The 14,071-nt window shown below is 33.5% G+C and overlaps 1 protein-coding gene across 1 annotated transcript in view; it reads left to right on the top strand.

The window, feature by feature from the left end:
* Nucleotides 1–14,071, top strand: part of C6H14orf39 (chromosome 6 C14orf39 homolog) — a 50,952-nt gene that overhangs the window by 28,571 nt on the left and 8,310 nt on the right. Inside the window, exons 14-17 of the mRNA XM_020909975.2 lie at nucleotides 1,634–1,695; nucleotides 2,726–2,898; nucleotides 4,556–4,694; nucleotides 8,594–8,651. Of these exons, the coding sequence (XP_020765634.1) occupies nucleotides 1,634–1,695; nucleotides 2,726–2,898; nucleotides 4,556–4,694; nucleotides 8,594–8,651 (432 nt within the window). The remainder of the gene's footprint in view (nucleotides 1–1,633; nucleotides 1,696–2,725; nucleotides 2,899–4,555; nucleotides 4,695–8,593; nucleotides 8,652–14,071) is intronic.

The following is a 14,071-nucleotide window of genomic DNA, read 5'->3' as shown; positions in this document are numbered from 1 at the left end:
TAAGCTGACAGTGTTAGGGAGGAATGGATAATCTCTATGAACAATATACCCCCTAATACAGATACATGGGAAAATGTATGTATCTGGCATAGTCCTAGCTGCCATTGAGCCTATATGGTGAGGCTCCACACTCAAGAAGGTATATAATTATCTTAGAAGAAGAAAGATTCTCTTCAACAATCTCCAAGCCTATCTTTTGAAGAAGTTAATGTATGGTGAAAGTAGTGATGTGATTAATGCAAGAGGCAAACCTATAAAGCTTTCAGATGACCAAATAGGGAAACTTCTGTTCAAGATGGGGAAGAATTTCTTTAAAAAAATGAAAAAACACAATCATAAAAGAAGTACTGATAAATTTGGTTATTAAAACTAAGAATTTCTATTCATCAAAAAACACTTTAAAAAGAATGGGAGCCAAGACAATATATTTTTAATAAACAAAACTGTCAAAGGACTAGTTTCCAAAAATGTGTAAAAAACTTCTGCAAACCAAGAAGAAAACTACAGATAACCCAATTAGAAACATGTGCAAAATAATTATGAATAGGCACTTCAAATAGAAAAACTTTTGTGGCAGATAAACATGTTAAAAAAATGTTCAGCAAATCAGGAAACTGAAAAATAAACCCACAATGAGATATCATTATACCCCCATCAGATTAGCAAAATTTGGGATGTCTGATAATGTTCAGTGTTGATAAGAATGTTGGACAATTAAAACTCTCGTAATTATTGGTAGAAACTTTTAATATGTGATTTATAAATAACTTATTGACTTATAACTAAATTATAATTGGAGCTCATAATTTTGTCCTGTGAAATTGAATAATTCCCTAGGGTAGCTCGGGATGTCCAGTTGCCACAACAAAAATTGGTGAATAGTTTCAAAACTAAAATTAGAGAATAGTTTAACATCTGGTAATATGGGAGATACACATACCCTATATTTTGTAATTCCACTCCTAGGTAAGTACCTAGAGAAATACAAGTACATACATACAAGTATATATGTAGAAGAGTGTTAAAATCATTGTTTGTAATAGGCTCAAAACAGAAACACCGCAAATATCCATCTGTAGTTGAATGGATAGTATTGTGTTACATTGTGTTGTGTTTGTATACTGGAATACTTTACACCTATAAAAGTAAGCAAACTATGTCTATATGCAACAATATAGATGAATCTCATAAAGAGTGTATTAAACCAAAAAAAGCATGACAAAGAGCACATACATTATTATTTCATCATATAACATTTAAAACAGGAAAAACCATATTGCTTAAGTGATAAACTGATAAAGCAAATCAGGGTTAGGATTATCACAGAAGTCAGGATAGTGTTTACCACTGAGAAGGAGGCTATGGGGAGTATGGAGCCTTTTGGAGAATTCATAATGTTCTATTTCTTTACCAAGGTGTCAGTTACATGGGGTATTCTCTTTATAATTTTGTTTGTTAAACTGTTCATGTAGGTTTTATTCTCTTATCTTTATATATTAGATTGAAGTATCTAAAATTTCCATTTTTATAGACCAAGAACAGTTAAATTTTGGCAGTTTCATATGGTTTAATTTGTTTTATTTATAATTAAGTTTCAAAAAGAAAAAGTAGTTTGTTCTCATATAACAAACAGATGCTGAGTGTGGAGATAAAGGGACGATAAGACAATTGCCAGAATCAAAATGTGCTTCACAAGTAAGTCAAATGTTTCATTTTTAATTTCTAAGCAGAATATTCTAATTTAAATTTTTTTTCATTTTAATTTCATATTTGGGATAATGAAGTTTATTTATGTGAGGTCTGGATGTTATTAGCTTAGTAATCAAGTTGCTGTGATGTTACAGATTCTATTCCTTGGAGGAGTTATAGATTTAAAAGTGAAACCACAGAAAGTTTATATGAAATATTTAAAAAATTGTCATTAGTAATTGACTATGTATATTGATACCACAACAACTAAATTATAACTGAAGAAAGAAATTTTGTTTGGTAAGATTGAATTATTAGCCAAGGCTGCCACAAAAATATCTTCAAAGTATTTTTCAATAGTAGATATCTAGTGATTATAGGTGTAGGCAATGTACTGTAGCTGCTAAGGGATAAAACAAGAGAAAACAGCAGTAGGATTCTACTATTAAGAAATACAGGTAAAAAGCACATTAAAATTTTTTTGCTGGAGGGTCCCAAATAAATTGTTTCCAAATGGGATTTGGTAACAAATATTTGAGAAATCATATTCCTAGCTTACCAAATGATATAAAGGGGAGTTAGTATTCAAGTTCTCAGTTTTGTAGGGAAACTAGTATAATGAATTTATAAGGGCAAAAAGTGCTAAGAACATAACCAATGAGAAAAAGATTGCCCTTTTCTTTCAAAGGGGTATACAAATCTTGATCCAGAGCACAATGTGGAAATTTTGAAAGGAAAATTATTTCTAACCATTTTTCTTCATCAGAGTATATCCTGGTTATGAGTTAATTTTTCAGGTATTAATAGGTGAGATAGAGCTGGGAAGAAAAAAATTAGAAAATTGAAAATACTCTCCTGTTTGCTGACAAGTATATTTTGGTATCAATTTCACTAATTATTCTTATTTCACTTGTTTATGAATTGATAACATCATATGTTAATATTGATGTTTTTAACCTCACATATTTTTACATATGTGACTTTATTAATGCAATAATATTCCTTTTTATAGTTTTCTGTTACTTTGAATTTGCAGATTACATATGCAGAACATTTTGGGAAGCCAATAGAAAGTAATAGTGATGAAGTAGAAGAAAAGGCTGGGATTTTTCCACGAACTCCTGAAATTCCTTTATTTTTAAGGACTGCTGAAGATGTGAAAACATCTGACTCTGTGGAGAAATTACCTAAAACCCCCTCATTTGAAATGTAAGATTTTAATTATTTTAATCCAAGAATCTATATATTTTGAATTATGTAAATAATTGATAGGAATAGTAAAATGCTTAATACCTCTAACTTTAAAAAGTTTTCTATTATAGAATATTTCAAATATACAAAGGAGAGAGGTTAGTATAATGAATGCTCATATACTTACCACTCTCCCATCTCGTTTCATATACCCTCTTCCCCATTTTCCCTGAAATGTTTAGCTGAGGGTAACATGGATCCTGAGTACCTATTAAGTTCAATATTGTAAGATTTAAGATTTTCAGAAGAATAAGAGGTGTATGGAAAATATTAAAATGTCAAGCTAAAAAGTTACTATCACATTTGGTAGATTGTGGACATCATTGAATAATATTCCAGCAGTCATTTTGCCTTAATGTTGTAATGTCTTAAATAAAAACTGCCATTATTTAAGTAACTTTGGTTGACATAAATATCTCTAACATCGTTATTTAACTTTGGAAACCACAGTCTTGTAGTTTACAGCCAAAAAACTAATGCTATATTTAAGCTTTTTGTTTAGTTCAGTCTTTTCTTTAATGCTGAATCCTGGGGTTCTTCTAAAATATGTGTCAAATAGATTTCACTTCATCAGGACTCTCTCTTCTGTGTTCTCTGTATTTTAAATTGCTAGTAAGATTTTTATGTATAAATGTCATGCTGTTGACTCAAACACAGGATGTTCAAAATGGAATTTATCTTCAAATCTGGGAACTGTTAAAGGGTGTAGCAATCATATACTAAAACCTGTCTTTATGGATGAGAAAACAAATCTGTAAAGTGACTCATTAACAGTCCTGGAGATAGTTATGGAGGTATCTTCAGACTTCTATTATTTAACACTTAATACACTGTTAAGTGAATTTGAGTGTAAGCATTTTATAAGTATTGCTCCTTTCATGTTCACAACAGCTTTGTGAGATGTAAGTACATTATTATCCTTATTTTATAGATGAAGAAACAGAATCACAGATGCTGCAACTTATCAGTGATAGAGAGGAGGTTTAAACCCAGGCAGTTCTGCCTCCATAATTCATGGTTTTAACCACTGTGTTATACACTGACTTGTCTAACTATTTTTCCCAAATCATTTTATAACTTAACTCCTTTATGAAACAATCTGTCATGGCTGGCTTTTCATTAAGACTAAAATTTTGTGACTGCTTTCAAGATCTTGGGGACAGTTTAAGAACTTGGACTTTGAGTCTGTGTTGCTACATTCAGATCCCAAGTCTGGCACTTATATTCTTTCAGGCAAATCATTTAATCTTTCTATGCTGCAAAATCCTCTTCTATGAAATGGAGGTGATAGTAATAATGGTAGCTATCTCAGAGGGTTACTTAAGGAATAAGTAAATTAATGATGATGGAAATACATAGAATAGAGCCTGACAGTATATGCTTAGAAAGAATTCTTTATTATCATTTCATAATTGATTATTATACTTTAATATTATTCTCCACCCAAACCATAGGTTTTGTTCTCCATAGGTTTGACACTTCAATAACTACTTCCTCCTTTTTCCTGCTATGCTAATTCTTACCTTTATGACATAGTGCCTATGGTGCTTACCAGTCTGCAATATTTGATAATATGTATTTAACAATTTGATGATTTCCTATTTCTCTGTATCAGAAATAGAGATACGGCTACTGAGAGTCAAACCCAAAAGGACTCCCCTGGATTTTCTTTTTTAATGAGTTATACTTCTCGATCCCCTGGATTGAATTTATTTGATTCTTCTGTATTTGATTCGGAAATCTCATCACACCAGGTACTATGAGAAGCTCGTTTTATTTCTAAAAAATTGTTCACTAGGACCTGAAAAAGTTTAATTCTTTAATATCAAACTTTCTTGAAGCAGTGTACAAAACAGAGACAATTTATTTTTTAAAAAAACTGATTTACAGTGTTATGTTAATTTCTGCTGTTGATTTTTGCTATACAAAGTGATTCAGTTATATATATATTCTTTTTCATATTCTTTTCCATTATGTTTTGTCTCAGGATATTGAATATAGTTCCCTATGCTATACAGTCAGACCTTGTTGTTTATCCATAATATATATAAAAGTTTGCCTCTGCTAATCCCAAACTCCCAATCCTTCCCTCCCCTTCCAATCTACCCTTGGCAACTGCAAGTCTGTTCTCTATATCTGTGTCTGTTTTTATTTTGTAGATACATTGATTTATATTGTATTTTTAGATCGCACATGTAAGTGATATCATATGGTATTTATATTTCTCTTTCTGACTTACTTTGCTTAGTATAATCTCTAAGTCCATCTACATTGCTGCAAATGGCATAATTTCATTCTTTTTAATGGCTGAGTAATATTCCATTGTATATATAATATATAACACACCTTTACCCATTCATCTGTGAATGGAAATTTAGGCTATTTTCATGTCTTGACTATTGTAAGTTGTGTTACTATGAACACAGGGGTATATGTATCTTTTTGAATTACACTTTTGTCTGGGTATATGCCCAGGAGTGAGATTACTAGTTTGAATGGCAACTTTATTTTTAGTTTTTTGTGAAACCTTTGTACTGTTTTCCATTGTGGCTACATCAGTTTACAGTCCCACCAACAGTGTAAAAGGTTCCCTTTTCTCCACAGCCTTTCTAGCATTTGTTATTTGTAGACTTTTTTAATGATGACCCTTCTGACTGGTGTGAGATAATTCCTCATTATAGTTTTGATTTGCATTTCCCTAATAATTAATAATATTAAACATCTTTTTGTGTGTGCCTGTTGGCCAACTGTGTGTCTTCTTAGGAAAAATGTCTGTTTAGGTCTTCTGCCCATTTTTTTTGGTTGGATTGTTTATTTTTTTGTTGTTGAGCTATATGACCTGTATGTTTTAGAAATTAAGCCTTGTTGGTTTTATCATTTGCACATATTTTCTTCCAGTATGTAGGTTGTCTTTTCATTTTGTTTATGGTTTTCTTTGCTGTGCAAAAGCTTATAAGTTTGACTAGCTCCCATTTGTTTATTTTTGTTTTTATTTCCTTTGCCTTGGGAGACAAGAAAACATAGGTGCAATTTATGTCAGAGACTGTTTTGCCTGTGTCCTCTTCTGGGAATTGTATGATGTTTTGTTTTATATTTAAGTCTTTAAGTTATTTTGAGTTTATTTTTGTATATGATGTGAAGGTGTGTTCTAAGTTTGTTGATTTATGCAGCTGTCCAACTTTTCCACCATCACTTGCAGAGGTGGTTTTTAAAAGATTCTGAGTATTAATAGTTTAAAAAAGTTCCCCTTTTGTCTTTATGCTTTTAACTTCAATTGTCTCACATTGATTCTATTTGTAAAAACAGAATCTCAGGATGCAGTGATTTGAAGTGCAGTTAAAGGCAGTTTAAAAATTAGTTTGACTTTATAGTTCTAAACAAGCTTCACATATTCTCAGTGTGAAAAAATTTTCAGGTAATTAGTTGGTCTTTTCCTCTCCATGTGTATGTAGAAACAAAAACTGACAGAATTAAAGAAATAGACGAAAACAAGTTTAGTTAGAGATTTTTAACACCCCCTTCTCAGCAATTGATAGAATTAGACAACACAATCAAGAAATATCTTACATAAAATCCAAACAACCCCATCAACCCCCTTGACCTCATTGACAGTTGTAAAACTCCATATCCAGCAGCTGCAACATATTTATTCTTTTCAAGTGGTGATGGTACATTCACCAAGATAGATAGATCATATTCTGGGCCATTAAATGGTTCTTAATAAATTGAAAAGGATAGAAATCATGTAGAATATTTTCTCTGATCTCAGTGAAATTAAATTGGAAATCGATAAGATACTAGGATATTCCTGAATATTTATGCCATGGATCGAAGAATAAATTAGAAAAGATTTTAAATGAATTATGAACATTCAGCATATAAAAATCTGTGGGTTCCTTCCAAAACCAGAACAAAATAACTAAATAATTAATAGAAAAGAAGAAAGGTTTGTCATCAGTGACCTAAAGTTCTACCTTGAAAAGCTAAAAAAAGAAGGTAGACCCAAAATAAGTACAATTAAAAATCAGAAAGATAAGTCACTGAAATAGAAAACAAACAATAGAGAATATTAGCAAAGCTAAAGTTGGTTCTTTGAAAAAGCAGAATTTATAAACTTACTAGATTGATAAAGAAAAAGATTAGACAATTTACCTATATAAGGTATGAAAGAGAGGATATTATTATAGCTCCTACTTATTTTAATGGTAAGACAGTATTCTGAAATAGAAGACTGGTAAGGGGAAACTTCAGTTTCTACATATTAAAATATCCTATAAACCTTCAAGCAATCAAAATAGTGCGATAATGGTACAAGGATTGTTTGATTGATCCATGGCATGGACAGTGTCTTGAATCAAAAGAATTTAGACTGTGGTATGAATAGGGCCACAAATTAGGAGGGATAAATTGGGCATTTGTTGTACACGTGCACAAGTTGCTTAGTTGCTCAGTCGTGTCCAACTCTTGGCGACCCCATGGACTGTAGCCCCCAAGGCTCCTCTGTCCATGGGATTCTCCAGGCAAGAAGACTGGAGTGGGTTGCCATTTCCTTCTCCAAGATGCTGTAGACATGTTAAATTTTAAAATGTGAACTATAAAATATTTCAGAAGAAATATAGGTGAATAGTTACCAGATCTTAGGAAGAAGAAGGATTCTCTAAGCATGAAACAGTGGAAGAAGAGGCAAAAGAAAATAAAAATGGTTTTGGTTTGGTTACATACAAAATTTTTATATGTCAAAAAGTTTTAAAGGCAAAGCAATAATGTGTTATAAAATATTTGTGATAATATGACAAAGAATTAAGATCTTTGTTATGTAAACATCTTATATGTACCAGCAAGAAAATTACTGCCTCATTAGAGATATGGACAAAGTCCATTTGGTGAATAGGTAATTCACTGACAAAGAAGTTCAAATACTTAAAAAAATCTCTGGGAAAAACAACTATCCTTATTAATTGTCAAAGTATATAAATCTGTGCATAATAATATTTATTCAAGTGTGATTTATATTAGACAAAGAAATAGAAACAATCTAAATGTTTAAACAGAAGAATGATTGAAACTATATGTTATGTCCATATGGAGGAATATTAAAATGCCATAAAAGGAATAAAGTTTTAGAAGAATAGTTACATGGAAAAATGCTCATAATATAATGTTAAGAGGGGAAAAAAGAGAACAGAAAACTATATTTAATGATCATAGTTTTTGAAAAGCCCATTTTATAAAGAAAACAGATTCTTTTGGCAGCAGAAGTTTATTTGAACTGATATGAAGCTATCAAACTGTGTTATTTTTTATTATACAATACAACCTGGTTTGTAAAAGGCCTTTAGAATAAAACAAAGTTAATTAGAATTTTAGGTTATATTAATATTCCAAAGTAGGAACTATCATTGGTACAATATGTATTGCCTATTAATATTTTATATATTGCCAGAGTCAAATCAATAAGCCTTATTTTAATACACCAATGATAGTTTTAAAGATAGAGCTCTTTTTAATTGTAGTCATATTCTATATAGAATGTTGCCATTTTGTCTACTCTAATTGTGCTTATTAGAAGAACTAGGCTTTGGAGTCTAATGTAAATGCTGTACTTACTGTTCTACTGATTCATGAGTAATATTTAATGGAAATTATTTTTCAGTTTAGTGAACATTATTCTTCAGGAAATTTAAATCCTCTCTCATCACAACAAGAAATTGGTAAGTGATTTGAAGTTGGCTATATATAAAACTTTCACCATTTGTGTTTAGCTTGTCTCTGATTTTCTTAGGCACTTAGTTAATATTCTTTAAAAATTACTGGTACTTCTGCACCACTCACTAATTATTATTTTTAGCAATTTGTCTTCTCTCACTTCTCTCACTCTACCAAAACTTGCTTTTTCCAATATTATTAATGACTTCAGTTCAGTCAGCTCAGTCGCTCAGTTGTGTCCGACTCTTTGCGACCCCATGGACTGCAGCACACAGGCTTCCCTGTCCATCACCAACTCCCAGAGCTTGCTCAAACTCATGTCCATCGAGTTGGTGATGCCATCCAACCATCTCATCCTCTGTTGCTCCCTTCTTCCCCTGCCTTCAATTTCCCAGCACCAGGGTCTTTTCCAGTGAGTCAGTTCTTCGCATCAGGTGGCCAAAGTATTGGAGCTTCAGCTTCAGCATCAGTCCTTTCAATGAATATTCAGCATTGATTTCCTTTAGGAGTGACTGGGTTGATCTCCTTGCAGTCCAGGGGCCTCTCAAGTGTCTTCTCCAACATGACATACAAAAGCATCAATTCTTTGGTCCTCAGCTTTCTTTATGGTCCAACTTACATTAATTGGTGTTAATGACCTATCTATTATCAAACATTATGAGTATTTTATATTTATTATCATATTCAGTCTCTTCACAGAATTTGATATAGTTGAATATTCTTGTCTTCCTTCTGGAGTTTCTGTATTTCTTCTTTTTAAAAACACTTTTGGCTATAGCCTGAGTCATGTGGGACCTTAGTTCCCCCAGCAGAGATCAAACCCAAGCTCCCTGCATTAGAAGACAGAGTCTTAACCACTGGATTACCAGGGAAGTCCCTGGATTTCTTCTTATCTTGCTGGGGCTTACTTTTTATTGAATTTTTTTCTTATTTTATCTCTTTATTAATTCATTTATTCAACATATAAATATATATGTATATTACATATATAGTATAGTTGATATCCCTGGAAGAGGGCATGGAAACCCACTCCAGTATTCTTGCCTGGAGAATCCCATGGACAAAGGAGCCTGGAGGGCTACAGTCCATGGGGTCACAAGGAGTTGGACATCACTGAGTGACTAAGCACAGCACAGCAGCATACTTGATATCAGATACTACTTCTGGTTGTAATGATAGAATAGTGGACAAAAATGCAAAGTTCTCACAGGGTTTATTTATGTTCTAGTGGGAGAAGTTGAAAATAGACAACCATTATATGCCAGGTAATGCACTAAAAACAGTTGATATGGGTTTGAATTGGCAGCCAGACTCATGTGTCACAAATTTTAGTCTTAGGTTTAATTAGTTTTATAGAAAGATACGATATATATGATAACAGCATGTACAGCACCTTTGTCTCATTGAGAGACTCACTAGCTACCAAAATAATAATAAGCTTTCTTTTGCTACCTTATCCACAAGGGACATGTAAAGCCACTATGAATAAGAGGAATGGCACGGGTAAGTCATCTTGACTAGTGAGTCTCTAATTACTTACCTGTGCCATTCCTCTTATTCATAGTGGCTTTACATGTCCCTTGTGGATAAGGTAGCAAAAGAAAGTTTATTATTATTTTGGTAGCTAGTAAGTCATCTTGACACACAAAAGCAGCAGGCTCAGTTTCCCACCAGTCTTTTAATACTATTCTAGTCACGAGGCCCAAAGACTTTGTATCAGCTCACAGCTCCTCTAATTCAGGTATCATCCCACCCAGTAGACTAGGCGGACACATCATTCTGTATTTACCATAATTCTGTATTTTCTAACAAAACAGTGCTATGAGGAGTCAGACTCCAAAGTCATTCTTCCAGGTGGGCCTGGATAAGCATGGGCTTGATGTTAAATCTAATCACTTGTAGGAATAAGTATTTCGAAGAAAAGTTAAGCAGAGTAAGGGAAATAGGGAGAATTTGGATTGGGAAAATAGTTGCTGTGTTATGAGAGAATCAGAGAGGGCATCACTGAAAGGCAGTGTCTGAGCAGAGACCTGAAGGAGGTGCAGGTTCTAGGCACAGGGTGCAGAGACCTTGAGATAGGACTGTGCTCAGCGTATTCATTGAACAGCAGCTAAATTGATATGATTAGGATAAAATAAAGAAGGAAAAACCAGTAGGAAATTGAATCAGAGAAGTTGGAGGGAGAATACACCATACTAGACCCTCAGACCATTTAAGGACTTTCAGGGGCAGCGTTTCTGTTTGAGATGGGAAGCTATAAAAGAGTTTTCAGCAAGTACTGAAATGATCTGACAGGATTTTTTTTAATTGGAGGCTAATTACAATATTGTGGTGGTTTTTGCCATACATTCACATGAATCAGCCATGGATGTACATGTGTTCCTCATCCTGACCCTCCTCCCACCTTCTTCCCCATCCCATCCCTCAGGGTCATCCCAGTGTACCAGCCCTGAACACCCTGTCTCATGCATTGAACCTGCCTGGACTGGTGATCTATTTCACATATGATAATATACATGTTTCAATACTATTCTCTCAAATCATCCCACCCTCGCCTTCTCCCTCAGAGTCCAAAAGACTGTTCTTTACATCTCTGTCTCTTTTGCTGTCTCGCATATAGGGTCATTGTTACCATCTTTCTAAATTCCATATATATGCATTAATATACTGTATTGGTGTTTTTCTTTCTGACTTACTTTGCTCTGTATAATAGGCTCCAGTTTTATCCACCTCATTAGAACTGATTCAAATGATTCTTTTTAATAGCTGAGTGATATTCCATTGGGTATATGTACCACAACTTTCTTATCCATTTATCTACTGATGGACATCTAGGTTGCTTCCATGTCCTGGTTATTGTAAACAGTGCTGCAATGAACAGTGGGGTACACGTGTCGCTTTCAATTCTGGTTTCTTCGGTGTGTATGCCCAGCAGTGGGATTGCTTGGCCATATGGGAGTTCTATTTCCAGTTTTTTAAGGAATCTCCACACTGTTCTCCACAGTGGCTGCACTAGTTTGCATTCCCACCAACAGTATAAGAGGGTTCCTTTTTCTCCGTGCTCTCTCCAGCATTTATTGTTTGTAGACTTTTTGATAGCAACCATTCTGACCGGCGTGAGATGGTACCTCATTGTGGTTTTGATTTGCATTTCTCTGATATTGAGTGATGTTGAGCATCTTTTCATGTGTTGGTTAGCCACCTGTATCTTCTTTGGAGAAATGTCTGTTTAGTTCTTTGGCCCATTTTTTAATTGGGTCGCTTATTTTTCTGGAATAGAGCTGCAGGAGTTGCTTGTATATTTTTTTTTCTCTTTTTTTTTTCATTTATTTTTATTAGTTGGAGGCTAATTACTTTACAGTATTGTAGTGGTTTTTGCCATACATTGACATGAATCAGCCATGGATTTACATGTGTTCCCCATCCTGATCCCCCCTCCCTCTCCATCCGATCCCTCTGGGTCTTCCCAGTGCACCAGCCCTGAGCACTTGTCGCATGCATGGTAATTCTCTTTAATAATGCAAAATTTAATATTTGAGAGCTTGTATATTTTTGAGATTAATTCTTTGTCAGTTGCTTCATTTGCTATTATTTTCTCCCATTCTGAAGGCTGTCTTTTTACCTTGCTTATAGTTTCCTTCATTGTGCAAAAGCTTTTAAGTTCAATTAGGTCTTAAAGAATTGCTTGGCTACTTTATGGAGAAACAGACCTTATGGAAGTGTGAGGGAAATCAGGGAGATTTATTAGGAAGCTATTGAAATAACACAGCTGAGAAATGATAATGGTGAGGTTGAAGTCAGTGGAAATGGTGAGAAGAGGACAGATTTTAGCTATTAAAATTTTATAGTTATTTAGTTTTTAGTTTTAGTTAAGTTACATAGTTAAAGAGATTTTAGTTATATAGTTTTCTGAAGATAAGAGTTGTTAAGGATTTGCTTATGGACTGGATGTAAAGATTAAGAGGAAGATGGATGATGCCAAGATTTTGATATGAGTAATTGTAAGAATAGAATTAACATCTGTTGAAATATGGAAGGCTATAAAAGTTAATTTGAGATTGCCATTGTCTTATACAGTGTTAGCCACTCAGTCATGTCCAACTCTTTGCGATCCCATGGCGACCCTATAGCCCGCCAGGCTCCTCCATCCATGGAATTCTCCAGGTAAGAATACTGGAGTGGGTTGCCATTCCCTTCTCCAGGGGATCTTCCCAACCCAGGGATCAAACCTGGGTCTCCCGCATTGCAGGCAGACTCTTTACTGTCTGAGCCACCAGGGAAGCCCTTGAGAGTGACAGGAGTGTAATTTTAGAAGTGTTATCATTGAGAAGTCTATAGTAGATATTAAGTGAAAGTAAATGGGAAATTTTATATCTGAATCTGAAATTCAGTGGGGTGAGACATATGTTCTGAAATTGTCATAAATGGTTATTAAATACCATAAGACCAGAATGAATCTACCAATTGTAGACATGCTTTAAATGCCTACTATCTAAAATATTAAATCTGTTTACATTCTCCCCTTTCACTCTTTCATTCATTTGACACTCATTCACTTTAGCATTTTCAAATATTTTAATACAGGTGATGACCAAATTCATATCTTCCCTCCTGACTTCTCCCAATTCTCTTAAACTCCCATATTTTACTTTTTTAGCCTAAGTTTTACTGAGATAAAATTGTCATACACCACTTAAATAAAAATTTAAGATGTGTGGCATAATGATTTGATGTACATATATTGTGAAATGGTATCCCACAGTAAGTTTAGTTAGCATCCGTCATCAAATTAGATACAATAAAAATAAAATTTTTTTCTTCACCATGAGAACTTTTAGGATTTAATACCTTAAGAATTTTCATATATATAGCACAACAATGTTAACTATGGCATCATGTCATTCTAACCCTAGTACTTATTTATCTTATAACTGGAAGTTTGTACTTTTTGACATCTTCACCTGTGGTAACCATTAATCTGACCTCTTTTTCTGTGAGTCTGGTTTTCTTTCTTTTCCAATTTTTTAGATTCCACTTATAAATGAAACTATATAGTGTCTGACTTATTTCACTTAGCATAATGCCCTCAAGGTCCATCCATGTTGTTGTAAATGACAGGATTTTTTCCCTTTTTTATGGCTGAATAATATTCATATGTCTATATGCATTTTTAGATATCTGACGACTTCTTTATCCATTCATTCATCAGTGTACACTTAGGTTATTTCCATGTCCTGGCTATTGTAAATAATGCTGCTATGAACATGGGGGTGCAGAAATTTTTCCAAGTTAGTGCTTTGTTTCTTTTGGATATATTCCCAGAAGTAGAATTGCTGGATCATATAGCAGTTCTATTTTTAATTTTTTTTAAGGAACTTCCATACTATTTTCCATAGTAGCTTTAGCAATGTATATAAACCCAACA

The sequence above is a fragment of the Odocoileus virginianus genome, chromosome 6, assembly GCF_023699985.2.
Source record: "Odocoileus virginianus isolate 20LAN1187 ecotype Illinois chromosome 6, Ovbor_1.2, whole genome shotgun sequence".
Taxonomy (NCBI): Eukaryota; Metazoa; Chordata; class Mammalia; order Artiodactyla; family Cervidae; genus Odocoileus; species Odocoileus virginianus.
The sequence above is the reverse complement of the archived record's forward strand: the minus strand, read 5'-3'. Positions and strand labels throughout refer to the sequence as shown.